We start from the raw sequence: 26,077 nt of genomic DNA on the forward strand, positions 1-26,077 counted from the left end.
AAAAATTACATTCTAAAAAGAATTGAGTATTAAACGTGGATATCTCTTCGAATATATATTCTTGATTTGCCACATGTGAGGGATTGGCCTTTTTAATTATACCCAATCCTATCGGCCATCCGAGTGCTAATTTTAGTTAGGAAAATGATAATAAAATCTTATGACAGTTAAATATTTAACCAATTTTTTTTAAAAAATCACAAATATTAATTCAAATAGTTGTCTTTGGATCAAAAATGGTATTTTGGGCCTAAGGAAATAATTAGTTGAAATCTATTCCAACATAAAGGAGAGACTCAACCCAATAGCAAACCAATCCTTTTAGTGTTAGTGAAACACTGTGTTCAAGAAAATAATGATGCAATCTAGCCCACTCTCCCCACTATCCAAAATTCTTGGTGCACTCGCTCTCCCCACTTTGCACAATGAGATGCATCCTCAGTTATTCAACGATATGGACAATCACTTGCTCCTTATGACTCCAAACTCAAATTCAAAACGAGCACATTCTTGCCATTTTTTTATAAATAAGAAATGAGCACGTGACAAAAGAACTCTCAACATTTTGCCAACGTAGACTTGCACAATGCAAAACACCAACTCTAACATTACGTCAACTAACTTCTCTCAATGTGAAATGCTTCATGTATGCAAGCTTGGCGTCTTAGGTTGGTTTGTATTTCTCTTTTCATTTTCATCATCACAGAGTGCCTGTTATAGTAATGCATTTGTAATATAATCAAATCTTACGCATCACTTGGTATATTCTTAATTTCTCACATTCACTTGACTCTCCAAGGAAAATGTGGCAAAGGACTTTAGGAATTCACTTAATCATTTATTCAACTCACTCCTTTGAAGACACGTTCCTCTGGCATGCTTCTAAAAGGTGTAACGCTCTGACTCATTCCTCAAAAATCAAACCAACAAGTTAAAAATATGAATCTCAACTATAGATTGAAAGTTATATTTATAATTTAAATGTTTTATTTGTAATTAAAATTTCCAAATTCATAATTATCTGAATCAATATTTATAATTAATTTTTCAAAAAATTTTATCAGGGATAAATTTATTGTTTTGGAATTTTAATATCATTTTCTTTTTTAGTTTTCATCAGGCGGATCCCTACCAACAATATGCAACAAACCTTATAATTCTACAACCAATTCCAAAGGGCCTCTTTGGATGTCAGTCTAATTCTTATTCGTAAGCCTCAAAAGGCTTCGAAAACCATTAAAAGCGAGCGTCCCTCGGAGTCAGAAGGACCCATTTCAAACCGTCCTTACTAATCGGCTTTATCTCTTCCTAGGATTAACAAGCATATACCAATACAGTAGTGCAGCCCAGATTTCTGTAGTAGCTAGATTCATATCAACAACAAGCTTTTCAACAGATCAACCCAATCGTCCCCATACAGATGATAGGCACCTTCTAGGCAATGATGAAATCAATATATCATTCACAGCCACACCAACACACCATCATTCCAAAGGAAAGAGAAATACATACACCAAACGTTCAAAACCTGATAAACCCGCCAATAGAGAGAGAATATATTGCAGCCAACATGGCAACCTTCGTCCTTAAATTCCAGTCCAATGCTAAATGTTAAATAATCAATCAAAGACTCCACACCCCTCACACAGACTCTCACAACTATCAAATATTCTTTCCTCTTTGATTACAGTTTTCAATACACTTTACCTTGATTCTATTTCGAGTTTTTAATAAAGGAGTCGTTGAGAAAATGTACGTATTTCTGCGGATTCGGCGAGACCCTTTGTTATAAATAAATGATCCATTTCACGGAGAAAATCAAATCCAAATCTCCCTGTCTCCTTCTTTTCCATTTTTTATTGTTTTTTTCTCAACCGACCCTTGTCCCCTTAATCATTTCCTCCTCCTCTTGCTCTTGTCACCACAGCTTCTGAGCTTCACCTGAAAGATGAGCAGTAATGGACGCCTTTCTCTGCACATATTCTTCTTCCCTTTCCTGGCTCGCGGTCATATCATCCCAATGCTTCACATGGCCAAGCTATTTTCCTCCAGAGGGGTCAAAGCCACCGTCATCACCACCCCTCTCAACGCTCCCCTCATTACACACCACGACGGCGATGACGATGACGTCGTTCACCTTCAAACCATCGATTTCCCTTGCCTTCAGAAAGCTGGTTTGCCACAAGGATGCGAGAATCTCCAATCCGTTCCCTCCAAAGATCTGATTCCCGCGTTCCTCAAAGCCACCACTATGCTTCGAGAACCACTCGAGCAGGCCTTGTCGCAGTCTCCCCCACAATGCATCGTTGCTGATATGATGTTCCCTTGGGTCACCCGTTCTGCTGCTCAGTTTGGGACTCCGGTGATTGTGTTTCATGGTGCCGGTTTCTTCACCTTGTGTGCTGTCCAGTGCATGAGCCTCCACAGGCCTTACGACGACGTTTCTACGGACTCGGAGGCCTTTGTGATTCCTGGACTTCCCGGGGAAATCAAGATGACCAGGACTCAGGTGGGACATTATGTGATGAGGAATGAGGAGCCTGAATCGTTGACTTGTTTGAAGCTTCCGAGGAATCTAATGTCGAGAGCTATGGGGTAGTTGTTAATAGCTTTTATGAACTAGAGCAGGATTATGTCGATTATTGCAGGTACGTGTGCAAGTTCAAACCTTATCTTTTTAAGAACTGATTAAGCGTATGGGATTAATTAATGCTTGCGACATACTCATGCACCGCAGCTGATCAGGATTTAAGTCTTCTAAAATTGAAATTAGTAATAAATAAATTTAAGTAAATTAAATTAAATTAAATTTTTTAAAAAAAAAATATTTTATATTTTATACAAATAATAAAATGAATAAAAATACTGCAAAGGAAAATTTCATATAAATTCAGAAATTTTAATTTCAGAAAATGTAAGCCCCACCTTCCCAATGTGAGAGACGAGATTATCAAAGTGAAAACAAAAAAGCCTCATTGATAGTCTAGGTAGGTCATTAGCACACAATTTTTTCCTAAATAAATACACTTTCCATTGTCTAGTGACAATTTCTCTGGCTTTCTCAATAATGCCACAGTAGCTAGGGGTATTTTCTTTAGTCTCCCTTACAAATCAGGTTGTATCTCCAACTTCACATTTTTTAAAAAAATCTCTTATTTTGGCAAATATTGTATATTAAAATAATGAATTTTAAGATTTTCTTTGATTTTGATAAAATATATTAAAACAACTTATAAAAAAAAAGACTGGAGAAACAACAGCCTTTGATTAAAAAAATCAGTTTACTGTAGATTAAGATTTAGTTATTTATTAATTTATGTCAGGAATAAATTCTAAATTTAGTGCAATTAAAATGTATTGTAAGTTATGCTTTTATATTTTGTCCCTGGAACTTACTGATGGCAATAATGGCATGTGCATATGTTTTGTTTGTTTCGATGGAATTAGATATATGTTGTTTTCACAATGATAAAAAGAAAAAAGGAAAAAGAAATATTTTGTTTTGGGCCAAAATGTATTATTTAACATGTATTTTTAAAAATAATGTTACTTAACAAAAAATATTAAAATTAATCTTGGGGTATTGAATGCAAATATACATACTTCTCAGCAAGGTGCTAGGAAAGAAAGCATGGCATGTAGGCCCTGTTTCTCTGGGTAAAGCAGACGCGGAAGATAAAAGAGGCGGGGAAGACGAAAAACATGAATGCTTGGAGTGGCTTGACACAAAGAAACCCAAGTCAGTGGTTTACGTATGCTTCGGAAGCTTAACAAGCTTGCCGGAATCTCAGCTGAGAGAGATCGCCAGAGGTCTAGAAGCTTCGGGCCAACAATTCATGTGGGTGGTGAGCACTAATAAGAACAGCAAGAAAGAAGAATGGCTACCTGAAGGGTACGAGAAAAGAATGGAAGGCAGAGGAGTGATAATTCGAGGATGGGCACCACAAGTGAAGATTATGGAGCACGAAGCAGTAGGAGCGTTTGTGACGCACTGTGGATGGAACTCAACGTTGGAATCAGTGTGTGCAGGAGTGCCCATGATCACTTGGCCTAATTACGCAGATCAGTTTTACAACGAGAAGCTAGTGACGAGCGTACTGAAGATAGGGATTGGTGTGGGTGCTAAGAAGTGGTCCAGATTCGAGAGAGATAAGATCGAGTGGGATGCCATAGACAAGGCGGTGAGGAGGATAATGGAAGGAGAAGAAGCAGAGGAAATGAGAGAGAGGGCCAAGGAGCTTGCTCTCAAGGCAAGGCAGGCCATGCGTGACGGTGGTTCATCGCTCTCCAGTTTGGATTCTCTCATTCGCGACTTGTTCTATTTTACCTCAACCACCTGTACTTCAATACATGAATAAAGAAATGCGCCTCTTTCCATGTTCCATCAGTCATTTGGATTACGTAATTCCGCTTTGATTTAATATAATGGTTATCAAACATTTTGTCATATTACATTCAGAAAATGCCAAATTTTTCAAATTTTTTGAGAGGGCAACGAATAGATATGTGGAGTATCGTGCATAATCGTGAAAATTATTTTGATTTTTTTTTAAAAAAATATATGTTGATATATTTTTCAAGCATTAATGAAATTTAACAATTATAAGTAAGACACTATCTTCAAGTAAATCTTGCGCTATAATACTTAAATGATAACACAGGTGCGTGGTTTCTTGTTAATGATACAGTATTTTATGTTGACACAGACACTTCAAGTGTGTTGTCTGCTAATCATCAGGCCGCTTGAAACACCTTTTAGGTATTTTAAAAAAGCGATTGTGTTATTACTCTATTTTTTTATAAGAAAATACCAATTTTTCAACTATACTCTTATTAATTAGAGAAAGAGTAAAATTAAAACGTTATTATCTGTGTGAATGTTTTCTCAGGTTAAAGAGTAAAATTAGAAAAATAGCTCATACTTTTGTTTGACAGTACACTTAAAAATTAGAATCACTTTTATTTTTATAAATTGTCCTGTTACTAATTATTACAGAAAAACTGAAAAATACCTGCATCCCTTTAAATACGACTTTGATTTAGAGCCATGCAACATGCCAACTTGTGTGGGTGATTAAAGGACAGATATTTTTAAATTAACCATTAGATGCAGCTCTTTCAATATAAAATTTGAATTGCAGATTTTCTAAATCCAATCATGCCGTTGGGATCCTGACGCTTGATTTTGTGAATCCATGAAACTGTAGACATTCCCCTTATCAATTATATAAGCAAGATTTTCTTTAGTTAAATGTCCAGGTCACAGAGTCCTTTTCCTCCATCAACTTAAACTTTTATTATAAATTAAGCATCAAAATTGTCTGTGCCATGGTAATTAGAAAAAAAAAATAGAACAAACTTACTTATAAATTACAGATTTAGGAATATCTTGAGTCATAAACTCATTTTTTATGCAATATTTTTTGTTAATTTTTAAAAATGGTAAAATTGGCCTCTGTCATTAACAAAAATTTATCACTACTCATTTTAAAGGAAATTAATTTATATAACTACAGAAAAGATTAACCATTATTACTACTCATTTTCGTTCTTATTGAACAGATGGTAGTAATAGTGAAAAACCATCCACTTCACATGTCCTGCTTCCCTTTCTCGTCTCATGGCCAAACTATTGGCGTGTGGAGGGGCCAAAGTTAAACTACTAGCTAAACTATTGGTTTCGGTGTTCATTATAATAATGAGAACCATAATATGAATTATTACAGCCTTGAGACCTAAATCATTTAAATCAAATTTTAATAGTTTAAATTTAAAATTTTAAAATTGACAATGTTTAGATGAAAACTAAGAGATTATTTTGTTTTAGGTTCTATATACATTAAAATTTTAAATTATTAAAAATATAAAAATTAAATTTTATTAGATATGGATCATCAAATTTTAATCGAGATGATCCCAATCCTAGCCAGAAGTAGCAGTGTAGCAGCCCGCGAGTTGTCCCCAATATCTCCATAAAAACAAACCAAAGACGACGTCGTCGTGCATGTGACTGAAGACCATCAACTTCCCAGCGGCGGAATGCACAAGGCTTCTTCAACGGATTCGGAATGGGCTGGGTGTCCAGTTCACAGAGACATTCATTACAACGGGCCCAAGTTGGCCTTACTCTCTCAGTTGGACAAAGGCCCATTCCTCTTCCCGACATGTTCTTTTTAATTGTTTATCGGAAAAAATAATATATATATATATATATATATTAATCTAGGAGCGTGCTCCCTCTTGTTATATTTACCTTACATATCACTTCCGGTATATTTCATTTAAATTAAAAAATTAAATTTATTAATTATTTTTAAAAATTTAATAAGTTTTTAATAACATGTTTTATGAATATTTTACAAGCCTTGTCCTTATTAAACATGCATAGTTTAATAACAAATTTTATGCTACTAACATCCAATGAGATAAAAGAAAAGGTTGTGATAAAACTTCACTCACACAAGGGGGGGAAGTTTCTATATCTGATTTATAAATAAGACCCTAGCGTAAGTATGGATATAATGGATATTGATATTTACTTTTCCCACAATCTTTCCTGTCTGAAATTTTAAGGCACGGGATTTCATGGGTTTCATGCACCTATCTTTTTTTTTTTTCTTTAATAGAGTCTGAAAACTAACTAAAACACAGCTACAAGCAAAATAAAAGTTTACACTATTCTTCTTTCATCAAACCATATCTCTATTATAAGAGATGGTTTTTGATCAAGGAAGCAAAAGACTCTATGATAATCAAGGGGCCATTTAGCTAAGGAATAAGCTAAAATATTTGACTCTCGAAACATAAAATTATACACATGCCTTTTATTAGTTCGTCTATCTTGCATGAATTTCTTGCCAAGTTATTTCTTTTCCGAGGTTTGTTCTGGCCAAAAAGATTGAGAGGCCCCCTTACTTGGGAAAATTACATATCATGAATATGGAATTTTAAAATTTCCACCCCTTCCTTTCATATTTTGCACATCATTTTTTTTTTGAAATATTTAAAACATTAAATTCCTTTTTTTCCTCTAAACCTAGTATCTATTTTTTTTTTTCAACTCTTATAACTCAAAGTCCAGCAATATAATAAATATATATAATTTATTTTTTAATTATTAAATTATTATTAAAATTATTAATTTTTAAAAAATTGTTTCCTAACTGAAGATCCTAACTCAGCCATTGGTTGTTATGATGAACGAAGCAGTATGAGTTATCCTCTACTCCAATCTCTTTAACACAAACAAAAAGTTCATTGATCTTTCACCAACTAAATTAACTTACCTGCAATATTTCGGTTCTAGCCTTTGCTTGTTTTCCAAGTTATTGCTTGGTAAAAAATCTAGAACGTGACTCATTCCATCGCAAGTCAAACGCTACGAATAATTAAAGTAGTAGTAGATGCTTTGACCTTTTCCCCCTGTGATAATAATAATTAATTAATAATGATCATTTTCAGTTTTGCGTGTCTAATTTTTTTTTAAAAAAAGAATGGAATAATGAAATCCATTCAATACTCTCCTAGGAAATCAAACTAAAACGTCTATATCACATTAAAAAACTATGCATGTCATTGAACTCAAATTCGACGACATAGTATAATAATCTGGGCATATGGCACCACAGGTACTGTGCAATTGTCCATCACTTCCAACATTTTTGTTATCGCAACTTCCTTATGCGTACTGACCAAGATATCCACCATGTTATAAATGCTAAGAGCCAAATCGAACAGAAGTATCAAGAAATCAAATAAAGTACAAAATCGAAAGCATTTTTTTTTTTATCTTCCCGGAAACATCCTACATAGTTCCATTAACAGGATGTCCAGCCAAAGCCATGATCTGCCCCTGCACGTAGCTTTTTTTCCCTTCATGTCCCATAGCCATATGATGGCAACTATAGACGTAGGCAAGCTTTTTGCTTCACGAGGTCCCAAAGTAACATTTATCACCACCCCTTCCAATTCTCCTCTTTTTTCCAAATCAATCCACAAAAGCCAAGAAAAGGGTCACCAAATCACACTTCATATTATCAAATTCCCTTCATCGCTAATTGGATTACCAGAAGGGTGTGAGACTCTTAATTTTGTTAACCCCCCTCAACTAAAGGAAAGATTTCTTAAGGTGATTCCTTTGTTAGAGCAACCTTTGGATGAGTTCCTCCGAAAGCATCGTCCTGATCTTCTTGTGGCTGACACTATCTTTTCATGGGCTAACAATCTCGCTGCTAAACATGGGATTCCAAGGCTGGTGTTCCATGGAACATGTAATTTCGCTATATGTGCTTCCCTGTGCATCCATTCCTCTACGCCTCACAATAAAGTCTCGTCTGATTCTGAACCCTTTGTCATACCCAATCTTCCTGGGAATATCGAGTTTTCGAGGAACCAGCTGCCAAGTTTTATGAAGCTTGAAGATGATGAAACTGAGATGTCTAAAGTGTTCAGGGCTTCTGCAGATTCAGACTCCAAATGCTATGGGGTCATAGTGAACAGCTTTTACGAGCTTGAGCCAGCTTATTCGGATTTCTACAGGAACGTTCTTGGAAGAAAGATCTGGAACATAGGCCCAGTCTCGCTCTGCGGTGATGACTCTGAAGTAAAAGCAAACAGGGGAAATCGAGCTACAGCTTCAAACATTAACCACGAATGCCTGAAGTGGTTAGACCACAAGGAACCAAATTCAATAATTTACATATGTTTTGGAAGCACCACAATGTTCACTAACGAGCAGCTAAAGGAGATAGCTCTAGGTCTGGAGGCATCAGGAATGGAATTTATCTGGGTTATAAATAAAAGCAAGGAAGAAGACGACACGGAAAACGAAGGATGGGTCCCCAAAGGATTCGAAAATAGAACGAAAGAGAAGGGATTGATTTTGAGAAATTGGGCTCCCCAGTTGCTGATTCTTGGACACAGAGCAGTAGGAGCATTTGTGACACATTGTGGATGGAACTCAGTGATGGAAGCTGTGGCTGCTGGTGTGATTATGGTGACTTGGCCTGTGGGGGCTGAACAGTTTTTCAACGAGAAGCTGGTGACTCAGGTTCTGAAAGTTGGGGTCAGTGTTGGGGTTCAAAAGTGGGTTCGATGGGTGGGAGAGAGTGTGAAGCATGAAGCCATAGAGAGAGCAATGAGGAACGTTATGAGTGGGGAGGAAGCAGAAGAGATGAGAATTAGGGCAAGAGGTTTTGCTGAGAAGGCACGAGAAGCTGTTGCAGTGGGGGGATCGTCTTATAGTGATTTAAGCTCTTTGATTGGGGAGCTTCTGTCTCTCAATTCTTAGAGGGACTTCGATGCTGTGGATTTTTATGAAACCGAGAATAGACGAGCAAGAATATCCCTGGTGAATCTTCTTTTAGAAATGTTTAATATTGTGTTCTATGAATCAAATTGATCCATCTCATTCTAGCGGATTGCATGTAATATTATTTTTTTTCTAAAGTTGTCATGTCTTGTGTGTATTACTCACTTCATTTTAAATTATAAAATAACTTATGATAAATTTTTTATTTCAAAATATAAAATAATGTGAGAAAAATAACATTTTATTAATAATACTTTTTCAATATCATTCTTTAAATGGAGAGAGAATTCAAATAATATTGTAATATAATGATTAAGTATGTAAGAGAATTTTTAAAATTTATATTTTTATTTTAAAAAAGTAAATTCGTAAAGTGTCATTGTTATATTTTTTTAATATGTGTAATCTTGTTTCAATTACCTTATAATTTAGGACGTAGGAGTACCAAATAATTTCATAGTAAAAAACAAAAACTTTAGAAAAAAATTGGTTAAGGCGCAAACATGCCTTCAATGTTTCCACCCAAGCCACCCATATCCTTAAGTATTTTTTAGTATAATTTTGCCCTGACATTTTTTATTTAGATATAGTGTTGCTCTTTCATTACCCTTTGACTTCTTTGACCATTATCTTCCATCTGTAATGACAGCTCATCATCCATGAAGGTCATTCAATTCTTCTTGCTCATAGATCTCTCAACCCTCTTTCTCAAGCCTTATGCTCATGCACTCCAATTCCTACCATTACTTGTTTCACTACTATTCGATGCTGTATCAATAAGTTTGGCATACTTCAATGGCCCCTACATAAAACATCATCAAGTCACCCCTCAGAATACTTCATAGATCCCAAACATCCTTTACCTCTGCTTGCCTCTCCTAGCACTCGCTCTCCTTCCACCTTTGCCAATATTGTCATTCATAACATATGGGTTATCAGATGCAACACAACCATTGCTGCCAATTGGCTTTGGGTATGTCATTTTAAGGGTACAAATGGAAATTAAAGAACCCTAACAATGGCGGGTTGTTCACACAAGTAACAAATACGAGTTGGAAGAGCAAGGAATGTTGGATTGAACTTCAATCCACTTTGATTGTTTTTTTTTCCTTTTCCTGTCCAACTTGTTGAAATTTATCAATATCTTGGTATGTGATTTATGGGTGTGGTTCTCTAATAGGCTTTATAACTTTTCTAACTTTTTATTTGCATCTTGTTTGAGAGAAGCATCCTTTTTTTTGTTTGGTGAATGGAGTGTTTGTGGAAATGGCATCTAGGAGATTGGATTTGAGGGAACCATTCTAGATTTTGTTTTTGGAGAAGCATCCGGCTATTATTCTGGGTTTCATCCTTGCTTCTTGCTTCAACTGAAAAGGTAATTGATTTGTATTCCTAGCTTAATTTTTGTGTTCTTTGGGACGTAATTGATTTTTATGTTACGTGTTTCATTTTGGATATTGTCTTGGAGATTGGATTTGAAGGTGTTGTTATGGGTCTCTTTGTGTTTTTGATTTGTTAGGTTTTTTTTGGTATTCCTTCTCCTTGCTGCTTGCTCTCTCTTTTATTTATGGCTGAATTTTTGTTTGATTTGCTAAGATTTGTTTGATTTGCTTAGTTCTTGTTTGATTTGTTGGGTTCTATTTTGTGATGAGGGATGACAAAGAAGAGGGAGAGATGACATGGATTGTTTTCTTCTTTTTTAATTTTTAAAATATGCCATTGATTTGTAGCCATGCACATCACGAGCAAACTAACAGTCAAAGTCTGAATCTATTACCTTGGGGCAACATTATACCCAACTAAAAAATGTTGAGGCAAAATTGTGCCAAAAAATACTTAAAAAAATAAGGTGCTTGGATGGAGACATGGAGGGCTTTTTTGAGTTGTGAAATTTGTTGTTTGAATAATATTGGATAAAAAATATAATGAGTTAACAATTAAGCATGATGCAAAGATAATGATTTCATCTTCCATGCTCATCAATCACCTTGATGATGGTACTCATCAAAGTGATGAGATTTGGATGATCCAAATTTTAATATGAAACAATCATGATTTAATATATCTATTTTATATTTATTAAAATAAATATCTATAAAAAATTAATTAATCTATTTATTATCAATCTAGTCTAGATTTAATTTGTAAGGTCTAATTTAATGTTAATTTTTTTATAATTTTTATATACTCAATATCCGGATGTACTTTAAATAATCCATATTTATTATTAAAAATTTTTATAGTATTTTTATTTTGATAAATATAATATTAAAAATTAAAACAATCTCCTAACGGGCACTCTTTAAAAAATTTAAAAAATCATACGTTAAAATTTTTAAATTTAAATTATTCAGAATATAATCCGTACAGTCAGTGTATAAAAAAATAATACTAAATTTGGATCTTTCAAATTAAATTTAAGTCATATTGGTGATAAACAAATTCATTAAAATTTTGTATAATTTTTACAAATTTTTATTTTCATAAATATAAAATAAATCGTAGATTAAAATTTGGATGATGAAGATCTTATCACCCCAGTGAGCACTGAAGAGGAACCAGAGATAATGTGATTAGTTGATTGTAATTGATTGATAAGTTGAGTGTAAAAAATTAACCGACATGTGTGTGTTGTGCAAATGATGTATATGTCCATGGATTTAAAATCTTTAGAGTTGCCAAAAAGAAGTAAAGAAATTGTTCCACTTACGTGAACAATATGGTTGATAAATTGGCAAAACTCCTGGGAGTGCAATTTTTCTTGCGAAGGCAAAATATAATTCTGGGGATTGTCAGTTATTGGAGATTGCCAACGTACGGTGTTGACGAACAACATATTATAGAATATAAAATAAATTACGATTGCTATATGTATTACGATTTGCAAACATTTTATTTTTTAGTTTAAATAACTGATTATATATTTTGGAGGGAAAATTATACTCCCTTACAGATGCACGGGGTTGAAGATAGTGATGAACAAAATCAAATCTCAATCGGGTTTGGAAGAAAGAAAAAACGAAGATGATCAACGATGAAGATGGTCGTCCATCGGAAACATTTGAGAAGATAATGGAAAATCAAAGTTTTGGAAGATGAAGTTCACAATTGATGGTTTGCATAATCACAAAGCCAGTGGAGGACCTGCGATTGTATTAAATCACAGAATCAAATGTTTTGAACTACCAACGGTGGTTTAATTTGATTGTTGAGAGTTAAGTTAGGTGGAGGAAGCATCATTATGGGGCATATTAGTCGTACATGAGAATGAGATGGGTAGGTGATTAAGGACAAGCGAGCGTAATTATGAAACGTACTAAATATTATTTAACTCAAATGATGAATGCGTTAATATTGAAGAAAAAAAGCTATAAAGTATAACCAACCACAATTACAAGGCCCTTGACCGGGCAAAGCAAAATGAGTTGTATCCTTTTCTGGGAGGGGGCAAAAAAAAAAGAAGAACTTGATTACTGCAACATGAATTTAAAAAGGACATAGTGCTTGGGAAAAGCTAGCTTTAGATAACCGAAAAACAAGGCATTCATTCAATGTTTGATTAATCGAAAAATAATTTGCTTTATGTCAAAGTTGCCTCTCGATCGCGTAGCATGCCAATAATTAAATTCAACACACAAAGAAACCCAAGTTAGCTAGCTGTAATCAGGGAATTAGAAGCTTGTTCGCCACTTAAATCAATTCAATTGAAAAATGATGACGCATATCAATAAAGTTTAAAAATGATACTTTATAAATTTATTTTTTAAAATAAAATTATAAATTTTTAAAAATATCCTTACACACTTAATTATTAATACACTACAATATCATTTCAATTCTCTCTCTACTTAAAAAATAATATTAAAAAAATATCATTAATAAAACTTTATTTTTTAAAATTATTTTATATTTTGAGATAGAAAAATTATTTTAAATTTTTTTTTATAATTTGGGGTGAAGGGAGTATTGACTACCTATGCCAAAATCTTTCTTGTAAGAAAATGATGTGTGTGTGAGTATATAAAAAAATATTAATATCATTTATTTACAACACAAAACATTTAGTCAACTAATTGGTTTAGTTAATAAAGATACAACTCATACATCATAATCGTATGATTTGAATTTCGTTATAAGGATATAATTTTATTGATAGACAATTTATAGTAAGTAAATTTGTAAGCGTTTTTAAAATTTTAAAACTACTCCCGATTTTAATAAGCTCACAAGACGACTCAACTCCCTAGGGGGCCTTTCATAGGGAAAACATAAGGTTGAGTGGGTTGGGAGAAGAAAACGGAAATGCAGGCAACATACAAGGCGAGTTTGAGTGAAGATTGGGGAGTTTGGCGTCATAACCCATTATGAAGCATGATATCTTCTTTTCTTTTCTTTTTTCAAAAAAATAATACTAAAATTTTAAGGAAGCCACGTGTACGAATGAAAATATTTTATTATTTTATTTATAAATTATTTTTCATATATTTTATTGAAATAAAAAAAATATTGAAACTCATTAATTATATAAAAAATTAATAAATTTTTAACTTCACTCTATTAAATATGCATTATTTAAGGAGGAAAAATTATAATAAAAATTTAATAACAGATTCTTCCCTCTGTCTTATATTGTGATTGCCACGATGTAACAAGATGATGCGTTTAACGCCACTTGAAGCAAGTGCAGGCAGATACTGCAGGTCAAGCAGGAGAGGACAACATTGCCTTTTAGCTCATATGCTGACGTCATTCATCATGTCTCCTCCTTATGCCTTCAAACTCTCGCTAACTCACATTCCCCCCCCCCCCCTTTCCCATGGCTTGTTTTAATTTGTCCCATTGTTTTTCACACAAATTATTTGAAGAAAACTTTACTCTCTCAATCTCAAATTATAAAATATTTTTAAATAAAATTTTACATATTAAATAAATTACATTAAATATATTCCCTCATTTTAAATTACATGACACTTTTAGAAGAGAGTTGTCATCTCAAAATATAAAATACTTAAAAAAAATTAATGTTTCATTAAATAGACGCATTTTGATATTACCTTTTATCTTCCTTCATTTAATACTAATTAAGTATAAAATTAAGATTATTAAATGAAGGACATTTTTAGAATTTTTTATACTTGTTTTGAAAAAATAAGGTTGTTAAGTGTATTTAATGAGATTTATTGGTATATAAAATTTTATCTAAAAGTATTTTACAATTTGGGATGTAGGGAGTAGTTAACAATTTCATTGTTCAAAACAAAAATACAAGGAAGAATGACATTTAAGGCCATTTTAAAAAAATTTATCACAATTCATGTGTTTTGCATAAGATACTATCTTGTAAAAACGCACACATATATAAGTCAAGATTCAACTTTTAATAATAACATATGTGCGTTTTTGCAAGACAATATCTGTTGCAAAACTCATAAACTCTATTTGGAGAAAAAAACAAAGAGGGTGTTACAAGACATGTCAAAGATGCGGGATTTCAAAAGGATGAAAGAACCTGACTTCTAATCAAATGCGGGGAGCCTAGGCTCATTTACCATAGTTCACCCGAATATGAGAATATGAAGTGAAAAAAATTAATACAGATACAAGGAAGTGAAGTTACATTAATTAAAAAGCAGGTGGCGAGTTATGCCGGCCGTACAACATATAAGTAAAGACTAAAACCACATGATAAAAGGGAAAAAAAAGCAATAGACATAGAGTATAAAAATTTGACTCATAGTTTGTTGTTATGATGATAATCCTTTGATGAGAGAGGGCTTTTCTATTTATAGATAATCTTGGTTTGGTGCCTAAGCCTCATGATCGTTACTTTTCTTAAATTTAGAAAGCACTTCCTCCATCGTAGCCAGTTTTCCTACTTTCAAAATTCAAGCATCACAGGTGAAATGTGAAAATAATAGCCTAGACTCAGTCTTAACTTAATGGCTAAGGCTTCGTGAATATTCATTTTTAATTATTTTAAGGCCACTCAAGTTAAGTTGAGTTTAGGCTTCCAAAATCACAATTCAGGTGCAAACAATGCCCCTTGCATACAAATTGGTCGAAACCTTTATAGGCCAATTTTATATGAATATTTTCATTAGCCCACTTCCAAGTGTTGTATGAGTAGTATGTCTTGGAGGACCTGTAACATCCCAATTTAAATTTTAATAGTTAATTTAGGTTAATAGAAATTTTAAAAAATATTTAGAGGTAAGCAAATTAGTAGAAAATAATTATTAAATTTAACTTAGGATATAATTCTAAATTAAAATAAAAAATTATTATTAATTAAAAAATAAAAAATATTATTAAATTATTATTATTATAATAAAAAAGGGGGGAAAAGGTATTAAAAAAAAAGAAAGAAGAAGAAGAAAGTTGGCTTCCTCTTTCGGCGCATGATTACCATATAATAAAAAAAAAGAAAGAAGAGAGAGGAAAGAAGAAATAATAAAAAAAATGCGGGACCCACTGAATTTTTATAAAAACTCACCTGTTTTCTTCGTTTCTTCATTCTTCCCTGTGCGCGAGCTGAGGCAGAGAGAGAGCGTCTGTGAGCGTGAGTCGCCGGTGCGAAAGATCTGAATTTTTAAGGTAAGAGTTTTTAATAGGATATTTATGGTGTGATTTCAAGTTTTTTAAGACTAAGTAAGTGCTCTAAAATTTTTCTTAGTCATCCTTCCTCTTTGGTTTCTGAGTTTGTAGTGGTAGAAAATTTAGGATTTGGAAGAGGGATGAATTTATGTTGAATAAATATGATTTTTGAGGTTGTTAGTAGTATAATAAATGTTTTAGAGTATAAATTTGTTGATGATATTTAAATTTATGGCTTATGAATCAAATTTTAAACTAGATCTAAAAATATATGTTGATTTATTGAGGTTTAGATGATTATTTGGGATGAGAAATGAATTATTATGGCTATAGGATTATGATTCTAAGCTAGAGACTCAATTTTTAATTTTTGAGTATTTTAGGTGTGAATTTATAAAATAAAAAGAAAATTTTAATAATATAAATTAGTTTAGAAGTTGATTTTTAGATTATTAATGTTTATTGATGACTAAAAGAGGAGTTAAAAATTTTACTTAATAGTATTGACTCTAGATTTGTATTAAGATTGAGATTAGAAATTATGTTATATTTTTAATTCTATTATTAAAATTATTTTATTAGTTTCAAAAATTAAAACTAATATTTATAAATAATATGTTATTTTTAGATTGTATTATTGGTGAAGATTGTGGTGGGAGAGAAATTTTAAGGAATAATTTATTGAAAAAGCCATAAGGTAACCATGCTTTTAATTTGTGATTAGTGTTACTTCATCTTAATTGGGTGATTATTGAGAAAATTATGAATTTTGTAATATTGTATAATTGTGCAATATTATTATGGATTTTGTTTGATTATTGTGGGAGGTGTTGGGAGATTTGCTATTGTTGTTGTATTTATGTGCTACGTGGTACGCCCCTATTGGAGCTCAATAGGTGGCTTGTAAGGGCTCGGGCTGATCTACCTTTAGCCGGGTAATTTAGCACCGAGTGAGGGTTACGGCTCGAGGTTAATGGAGGGATATAAGGATGGTTGTTTATGTGTATTGTAATATTTCTTATATTTGTTGAAATTATATTATTTTTAATTCTCACTTAATAAGCACACACTTAACTGTTTGTATATACTATCATAAATTGGCAATGGTTACTGAGACTTTTGAGTCTCATTATGTGGTTAACAATTTTCAGGAGAAGAGCTACGAGTGACACGTGAAGGAGTCCCAGAGGCTTAGTGGCATAGATCCACCGTCTCTTTTGGGTATTTGATTTATGATTTATAATGTGTTATATTGCCAATATTAGGGCTTTTTGTTTATTGACAATTATATGAATATATAAATGTAATCATGCCTTTCAAACTATTTTTATTTTTGATACACTTTGGATGACTGTAATTTTAATATTTGGTTTACTTTAGATTAGTTAAAATGGCATGATTATGAGACCAAATAACTGGCTTATTTTAAAAATTGACTAAATTAGTTATTTTACTTGTTGGGAGTATAAGGATGGATAAATGTGATTTAGTTTACTTGTTGGGAGTATAAGGATGGACAAATGTGATTTAGCCTAATGGTATGTGGGAGGTAAAAATTTATCTAAAATTTTGTATTGTGCAAGTTTAAGCTAATTATAAAATATTTTTTATATTGAATTTATTGATATAAAATGTGTTGGGTGGCTGTAACCTAACTATGGTTGAGTTGAATTATTTATAAAAAATTTTTTTTGGTGTGTTACAGGACCAACTCGTTTCCGTTCTAATTGATTGTTGATCTGTTACTTTCCTTGGAGGACACTCTTTTGGTTGAGGATTAGGGGTCACATGGTCTAGCTTATGATCAAGTTTTTAAAGTTTGGAACCTCAAATGTTGGTTCTATAAAATCTAATTGCTACAGGACTCAACTTTATGACTTTTGCCCTCGTAGAGAGGGCCTTGCAGAGCTTACCTTTTTGACTTTGGCCCCTATAATGCTGTCCCATATGGCTTCGGCCCCTGTAGTGCAAGCTTATGCAAAGTTAGTCCCTATAAGGTTAATCCTTATGGGATTAGTTGCTTAAGATCTAGTCTTTATGGACATAAACCTCGTAGGATTTATGGATTAGGATTAGGTCTCTTAAAATATGACTCTTTTATATCAAAGCCATTTGAGTTTGATAGACTAGGGGCCATAGGAAATGACAGTTCAGGTACTGGGCCCGTAACAAATGACATCTCATGACTTAACGAATATGACAAGCTAGGCCTCGTGGTTTTAGAAATTGACAGTTTGGGTAGTAGGGTTGAAGAAATTGTTAGCTCAGGACCTTACTCATCTCTTTTTTGAGGCCTTTAAATATTGCTCCCTGAGTTTTCTGCAAACTTTTAGTTTCTTCCCACATCCTAGGTTTACTTCTTCAAGTAGGTCCTGCACCTTTAGGGCTGTATCTTCAAACTTAAGAGGTGCACGTTCTAGCATGTGCAGTTATGTGATTTCTTGATATTCATTCTCGTAAATGACTTTGGCCCCTAATGTCTCAGGTTTAGGGTCTTCCAATCATTCTTGCATGGTGTGCAACTAAATTTTTTAAATGGTTATATTGCTACAGCCTTTTTTCATTTTGATTTAATCATCCATAAATTCTATTATTGGTTTATGCATCTGTGGTACTAAAGGTATAATAGTATGTTTTACTATGTTAGATGAAGAAACTCTTCTTAGGGCCTCTTGCTGATTAATTTTGTGGAAAGTAAAAAGGGCCTATATCAGTATCATAGTATCTAGCATTTGTGAAATCTATGACTGCCGTGAAAGGCTCGTCTTTGGCCTAAACTAGCTCTAATTCTTCCCCTTTTCATATAAGAAGCATTTAATAAAGAGAGGAAGGAATGCATTTATTAGCATGAATCCAATCTTTGTTTACCAAGGCTGATATTATATTGTTGTGATAATCACAAAGAAAGTCGTGAGAGATGATTTGGATCTGACGTCTATTTGTAACGATAGTATCTCTAGAACTTTTGAGGCGATCCCTATGAATCCTACCACGGAAACCTTTGTTGGCATTAAATCTTATTCCTCTCATCCCATACTGAATAATGGCTCGACGATGAATATAATACTCTTGTCAACTAATACTCTTTTCATGGGCTTTTCATTAAAATGAGCCTTAATATACAAAGGCTTTAAGCGTTGAATCATCTTAAAATTAATTTTTTCTAGAATAGCCCATTTTGGCTTCTCTTCTATAGCTTTTTGTGTAATTTGGCATACGGGCTCCAACTTAGTTTTTACTGTTTGCACTTTTCCCTGTACTTCAAATGATTTAGGTTCTTTATTTTTCCTTGGCTCCATAGGACAATATTGGTATGGGCTCATCTACTTTGTCTAAGTAATCCTCATTTCATCTTGATCACATAAAAGCTTGTTTTGGGCCTTATTTCCTATAAATCTGCTAAACTGTAAAGGAAGTGTCAAAGAAACCACGCGACAGAGGTTCAGGAGTATCTCTATTACATGAATATCCTTAAATTGCTGGCTTTCATTTTTGCTTTCTCCCTTCTCATCTTGGTCCTCCGTTGACCTTCTTCTAAATTTACTTAATTCTTGCCCGTCAGTAGTTTCCTGAGAGTTTGCCTTTTGTTTCTCAAGGTATCTTTGCATTAAAGACATCTTTTTTAGGTACATGTTAGAATACCTAGGAGTTTTTAGTGTCTCACTACCCTCTATTATAACGGTGGTATGTTACCAGGTGGAGTGACAAACCTACCTTTATTCCCTATGGGCTTTAGTTCTAAAGAGAGCTTTTGAGTGATTTCTAATGTTGGTTCCACCATGCGTTATCCATCTAGACCCATGTCCTAACCTAAGGGCTTTCTTGTGAAAGGGTCCTTTACTTTAAGTGGGGTTGAGTATATTATAAAAAAAATCAAATTTGTCTAATGGCTCTTCTAAGCAGTCCCAAACTACTTTGAATTTTTTCGGGCTCTTCATAAGTTTCCCCTTTGGGCCTATATCCTAGCTCAAAGGTCTATCTTTGTATGGCTTCGTCATGTCAAGTAGGATTATGCACTTGTCATCATGATCTGACTTGCCTGAATGTTCCTTTAGGCTGTCCCATATTACCTTAGTTTTTTCTTATCTCATTTCATCTCTGATCCAAACATTCCAAGGCCATCCATTCCCTTATTTTCTTTGCCTGCCATCATATTTTTTAGTTTTTTGTTTGTTGAAGTCTATCTCTACCATATTGATAGTGGCAAAAAGTGGGAATGGGTCTTCGTCCACTACCATGGATTCTTCTTTCCTTAAAAATTTCAACATGTCTTTATTTATTTGGTACTGCATAACATTATTAAAGGCCCAATAGACATTAGTACTATGGCTCCATGAATGATGATATTTATAGTATTCCTTTTCTCTTCATTCTTCTTTAGATGGAATTTTATGATCCACAGGCAACGACATGAACTTTTCTTTAAGCAAGAAATCAAAGATTTCTTTGGTCTTTGAGGTATCAAATGTATTTTGTATTACATTAGTTTTTTTTAGGGTTTTGATGGCCTTCCTTATTAAGGCTAAGCGAGTATAGTCCCTTACACTTTTTAGTTCTGCTATAACCACATCAAGCTTGCCAAAGTATGTGCCTGTGGTCATTTGCTGATGGTGATCTTCTTTCTTCAGTAATTCCCTGTATCCACAGACCTTGACTATGAGTTCATAAAAGTCTCTGAACTCCATCCCTAGGAACTTTTTCCTTAATTCTATATCAAGTCTTGCTTAGGCCATTTTGACAAATTCAACCTCTAGAAGTAGTACATTATACCTGCTCCTTAGTCTTTTGAACCTTATGAGACACTGATCTATTGCCTCTCTGACCTGTTAAGTAAGTTTTCAAAGCTATATGATACTAACTTCAGGTTCTACCTTATAGAACTGCATGTGGAATTTTTGTTCCACCTCAAGCTAATTAAGCACTGAGTTATGAGGAAACCTAGTATACTAAGTAAATGCTGGACCTATGAGGGAGTTCGCGAATAATCTTATTTTTCAAGTTGGTGAAGTTGTCGTAATTGGCAATTTTCCCATATTAGAGGGTAAATCTACCAATATTTTTAAGTGTTCATTGAATAAATCTACCACCCATCTTAGTATCAAGTATCAATGGTTCTAACCCTACAGGTGCAGAGTTTCCTTCTGGCACATTAGAACCAACACCTATTTCATCAATCTTCTTATCTTTTTTTATCCTTAGCATCTTGCTACACAGTGTCCCACTAGGCGTGCCACAAGTTGTTCATCATGAACAACAAAAATATCGAGCATGCCACAAATTGTTTGTCATGAACAACAAAAATACCAAGCATGTCAAAGACGCTGAGCCTCAAATGATAACAAAGGGTCCCCAGGCTCTCTTACTAAAGTTTACCTAAATGTAAAAGATACAGAGAAATTGGAATAACAATTATTTGATTAATAGAAAAGGAAAATTACAAAGCTAAAATCAAAATTAAAGATTATTTGAAAATCAAGAGCTATAAGTAAAGGGGATTTTAGTGTTGTTATTGTTCAGTCTTTTTCTCTATGATCTTCTCTTCCTTTTATAATAATTTAGTTGAGATGGTTGCTCTCATGGAATTTAGAACTCATTCGTGAAATATCAAGGATTCAATATGCATGGCTTGCAAGATTCGTGGCATGATCTTCCTCTTTGCAACGTGTATAGACTACCGTTTGACCACTAGCTCATGTCCCTAAAATATTTGTGGATGATGGCCATGATCTTTCGAGATTTGGGACTTGTTGAGAACATGGTCTATCGTGAGACAACAACCTAGATAAAGATTTTGAGTCTTAAGGGATCCATAAACCCGAATTGACTTAGTTAGGTTATTTCATTATGATCTGGACTGGCCCTATTATTAGATTACTTACTAGGCTTGAGTATTCAGTTATTCGACCCATTTTCTGCTATAGTCATTATAAACAACATCTCAATTTTAGCCTAAACAAACTCTTCTAAATTCACAAGTTGGTGCAAACAAACTCTTATTGCTATAAATTCCCTTTAAAGGACCTTAAATGTCATTCTTTCAAAATATAAATTTTCAAAAACACTCTTCATTTAATAGACTAAAAAGAGAGAGACAAAAATTAATAGAGAGAGAAATGATAATATTTGAATAAATCTATTTAATAAAATACTAATATTTTTAAAATATTTTATATTTTAAAATGTTTAATCTCTCCTTAAAAATATCTTATTATTTAGGACGGAGTAGATGGATGTAGCATTATTTGGACATTAAAAGCGTCATATTATCATTTCATCACCTGCAACAATTATGTAGGCATATCGGATCATCAACATCTTAACTTCCCCAACCCTAACCCTCATCTGCCATATAGGCGACTCTTTAATTTACATTTCATTTATTTCTGTCTTGAATATCTACGTCTCTCTCAGTTTTTATTCAATGCTGTCATATTAATCCTCAATGTATTAAAAGTCTTGCCCTTTGAACAAATGTTAACCACTTAACCCAACATAGTAAGGTATCTCTTCTATAGGGTAATAACTTTTCTATTATCGTCTTCCCTTGCTAATGATTCATGACTTTGATTTTGTTAAAAAAGAAGTTGCAAGGCGGGCAGAAATAAAATGCTGTTATATTTGGAAAAAGCTAGCCTTTGCAGACCATGGATATGGTTGCTTTGGTCGTTTTTGACATACGAAGCCAAGGTCATTAAAAAGGGATAGAAGAGAAAGATAAAACGCATATACATTCGCCTCTTTAGTATATGGATGTATCCTCACCATTTCTCATTTTCTGCTTCTGAAGTTGAAGGCTAGGGCTCAATTAATTTATCAGCAGTTTGGACACTCAAGCCAAACTAAACATAAAGGCTATTTCTCTTTAACTCCGCTTCAATCAACCAATATCAAAAACGATAATCAAACATCCAGATGGATAAATGTATACATTTTTTTGCTTCAATCGAGCTATTATTAGTCATTTTGTATTAAATTATATTTTCTATTTTCTAATTACCTTTTAGGATGCCAATATATATATATATATATAGATCGTTGATTCGGTTTACTAAATTCACCAACCGAAAGCAACAATACTCTTTGTCCATTACAATTGCAAAAATAATGACGATAGTAGTACAATACTCTCAAAACATGTAGGAGTATACCTCTTCTCATCAGTGCACAACAAAGAACCACAGCAAATGAGAGTCGCTAATCTAAATAATATTTGTATATTATCAAACGAACTATTAATAAAAAAATAAGTCAAGATATTTATCAACAGTATTAATCTACATCCTTTTGTTTTTGTGTTTGCTTTCTTCCTTAATTCTGATTATATTTCATTTAATATTATTTTTTAAGTAATTAAACCACAGATTCCCTATTATCTGCATCACATGAAAAAAATTATAATACATACATATATACTCCGTTAATTCAAAGTTAGGAATAGCACACCTTTAATTCAAAATAAAAAACTTGCAGCGGCAAGGCAGATTAGTTATCCACTGAACCTTGCAAAGCAGATTAATAGAAAAGTTGAAACTGATCATTAATTAATCATTTAATTGCTCTCGCCCTCCAGGCTCCGAAAGAATTTAAAAAAACATTTCGAAGAAGGAAGGGGATAAGGGAGCCAGGTACATTTACAGCTCCCATGACCTTTGCCTTGAGATTCGTGATCTTCTCAATCTCCTCCGCGATCCCTCTGTTCCTTCCTCTCTCTCCTCTGAACCTTCCACACTTCATCTTCCTCCTTAGCTTCTCTTACAAATATCTCTTTCCCTGCCGCCCCCTCTCCTGAAAAACCAATGAAGACCAGCACTAACACCAAGCTCATTCTCTTTCATCCTTCTCTTCACAAACAATCTTCTCCTTTATTACTCCCTCCCCATCGCCTCCGCCTTCTCTTATTCTTTGTCTTCCTCACTTTCCTCTTCATCCTCACCCTCCGCACCACCACCTTCACCCTCACCCAATCCTCCGCCTCCGCCTCCGCCGCCTCTTCCTCCGCCGGTTCTCTTCCCCCCTCGGTTGCCAGAGCTCTCCTCCACTATGCCGCCGCCTCCAACGACACTGCCAAATCCATGTCTGCCTCCGAGCTCTCCGCCATCGCCGTCGCTCTGGTTCAAAACCCGAGACCTAATTTTCTCATCTTCGGCCTCACCCGCGAGTCCCTCCTCTGGTCCGCCCTCAACCACCACGGCCGCACGGTGTTCCTCGACGAGAACGAATACGCCATCTCCAAATTTGAGCAGTCCAACCCCGGGATTGAAGCATACGACGTTCAGTTCACCACCAGGGTGAGCGATTACCCTCAGCTTCTTTCTCTCGCTAAAACCCAGTCGAAAAGCGACTGCAGACCTGTGCAGAATCTCCTGTTCTCGGAGTGCAGGCTCGGAATCAACGATTTGCCGAACCACATATACCAAATACCGTGGGACGTGATTCTGGTTGACGGCCCACGTGGGTATTCGGCGGCGTCGCCGGGGAGGATGTCGGCGATTTTCACCGCGGCCGTTCTTGCGAGGAGCAAGAAAGGCAGCGTCGGGGGTAAGAGAGTGAGAACGCATGTGTTCGTGCACGATTTTTACAGAGAGGTGGAGAGGATTTTCAGCGACGAGTTTCTGTGCCAAGAGAATTTGGTGGGGACGGTGGATATGTTGGGGCATTTTGTGGTGGAAGGTGGGAGCGAGAATGATAATAGTTCTGGATTTTGTAAAAATTCGAGCTCTCCGGCTTCTTCATCGTCATTGCCGTCGGAAAGTGAAGAAGACGATTAAGTTCTGAGAATCTGTAAAAATGATGTTTTTTCCCTTCTCTCTTTTTTTTTTCTTGGCGCAATTTTATAACAAGGAAAAGAAGTGTAATATAATTTGGAGTTGTCATAGTGGTTTGCCCCTTCTTTACAGCGTCCAAAATCACAGGTTAACCAAAGAAAAATGAAGCTGTGGAATTTCAAAATTCCGTGGGTGCAATTGGGTGCCGATATTATCTTTTTCAAATATACTGAAGGTGAGGTGCAGAATATCTTTTAACTAAAGTGAGAATGACGAGAGAAACATGCACTAAACGGTTTGAGGTTATGCAAGATCTAACTTGTTACCTTCCGCTTGTAGAAAAGTTTCCATGTGACTAGATTATAAAGCCATTCTCATCGTGAATATAACAACTTTATTAGCCTGTGTGTTCTCGACGGGGAGGAAACGGAAAGAACAAGGTCGCACCGGAAAGCTGGATGGATCCGTAGATGTTGGAAACATGTGAGGCGGGAGAGGAAGGGCGCGTGGGATAGAATAGGGCTCTACTGCTCAATTTGACGAATGGTCAACATTCAAATTTAAATTCAAAGCATTCTCATGACTTTCTCTCTCTCTATCATTTAGCACAGTAATTGCTCAACAACCAAATTAACGCAATGTGCGTCGGTCAGTCGGTCGGTGGGACTAGCATTCGGCAGCTTAACTTGGAGATTCAGAATACGCTGATTCCTATTACTCAAGATAATTCGGCATCTACAAGGGGACTTTTTTTTTTTTTTTTGTTGGTGTGAAAAATTGGTGACTCAATCATTGGGCCCTTACGCGTGGCTTCGACAAGATATGGCCTATGTCCAAGTGTCACCACCTTATTTGCCTCCTCAACTTGCTCGGATTTGCCCTTCTGTACGCTCACGTGGATCAGATGGAGAAACACTATGCTACGGTAGACACTGGAGTGCTGGACACCGTAAATGAACCCCCCAGAAAAAGGTCATACCGTGTCGGTGCCATATCCGGCCTTTTTATTTCAACCCAAAAACGTTTTTGTTTTTGCCTCAAGATTATAATCCTGACTCTTGCTTAAGCTTATATATAAAGACGAACTGAGTTGCTCTAATGGTTTTCTTTTTTACTCGCACAATAAACAACCATTTTTCACGTAAAAGTTTTGTGATGGTCGAGTTTAATGTACCGTGGACCCTGTAGATTCCAAACGAGGACACGCTAACTACTTGTGATGAATATAATTAAACAAAGGGCATTTGGTAATTAACGAACCAACAAACCCATTACTTAAATACTTATCACTTGGTACGTCTGGCCTACATATGTCGTTTGTTGTTACTCTGGTGGTTGGCCCCACGTTCTTATGGACTTCATAGATGTACCGTTTCCAACTTTAATTTACAAGCATGTGTTGCTCCTG

General features: G+C 34.5%; 2 protein-coding genes and 1 pseudogene across 4 annotated transcripts; all 3 read left to right on the plus strand.

Moving 5' to 3' along the window:
- Positions 1–1,419: 1,419 nt before the first annotated feature.
- LOC129286794 (scopoletin glucosyltransferase-like) lies at positions 1,420–4,382 on the plus strand (annotated as a pseudogene).
- Positions 4,383–7,760: 3,378 nt separating this feature from the next.
- LOC129286825 (scopoletin glucosyltransferase-like) lies at positions 7,761–12,740 on the plus strand. 3 transcript variants are annotated; one of them, XM_054922887.1, is made up of 3 exons: positions 7,761–9,349; positions 10,538–10,685; positions 12,264–12,740. In XM_054922887.1, exon 1 carries the CDS (start codon positions 7,826–7,828, stop codon positions 9,287–9,289), a length of 1,464 nt encoding a protein of 487 aa, XP_054778862.1. In that variant the 5' UTR covers positions 7,761–7,825; the 3' UTR covers positions 9,290–9,349; positions 10,538–10,685; positions 12,264–12,740. The 3 variants fall into 3 exon arrangements, with proteins under 3 accessions (XP_054778862.1, XP_054778864.1, XP_054778865.1); XM_054922889.1 differs by having other exon boundaries at positions 10,588–10,685; XM_054922890.1 differs by lacking the exons at positions 10,538–10,685; positions 12,264–12,740 and adding an exon at positions 9,960–10,491.
- A 10,758-nt stretch (positions 12,741–23,498) lies between these two features.
- LOC129286588 (protein IRX15-LIKE-like) lies at positions 23,499–24,794 on the plus strand. Its single transcript, XM_054922532.1, has one exon. It carries the CDS (start codon positions 23,701–23,703, stop codon positions 24,670–24,672), a length of 972 nt encoding a protein of 323 aa, XP_054778507.1. The 5' UTR covers positions 23,499–23,700; the 3' UTR covers positions 24,673–24,794.
- The last annotated feature ends 1,283 nt before the right edge of the window (positions 24,795–26,077 follow it).

This window comes from Prosopis cineraria, unplaced genomic scaffold (assembly GCF_029017545.1).
Source record: "Prosopis cineraria cultivar Desert tree isolate PC_DT_omini unplaced genomic scaffold, ASM2901754v1 PC11, whole genome shotgun sequence".
Taxonomy (NCBI): Eukaryota; Viridiplantae; Streptophyta; class Magnoliopsida; order Fabales; family Fabaceae; genus Prosopis; species Prosopis cineraria.

What these genes read in the sequence shown, in the direction of transcription:
- LOC129286588 (XM_054922532.1), top strand. Translation starts at nt 23,701, where the DNA reads ATGAAGACCAGCACTAACACCAAGCTCATTCTCTTTCATCCTTCTCTT.
- LOC129286825 (XM_054922887.1), top strand. Translation starts at nt 7,826, where the DNA reads ATGTCCAGCCAAAGCCATGATCTGCCCCTGCACGTAGCTTTTTTTCCC.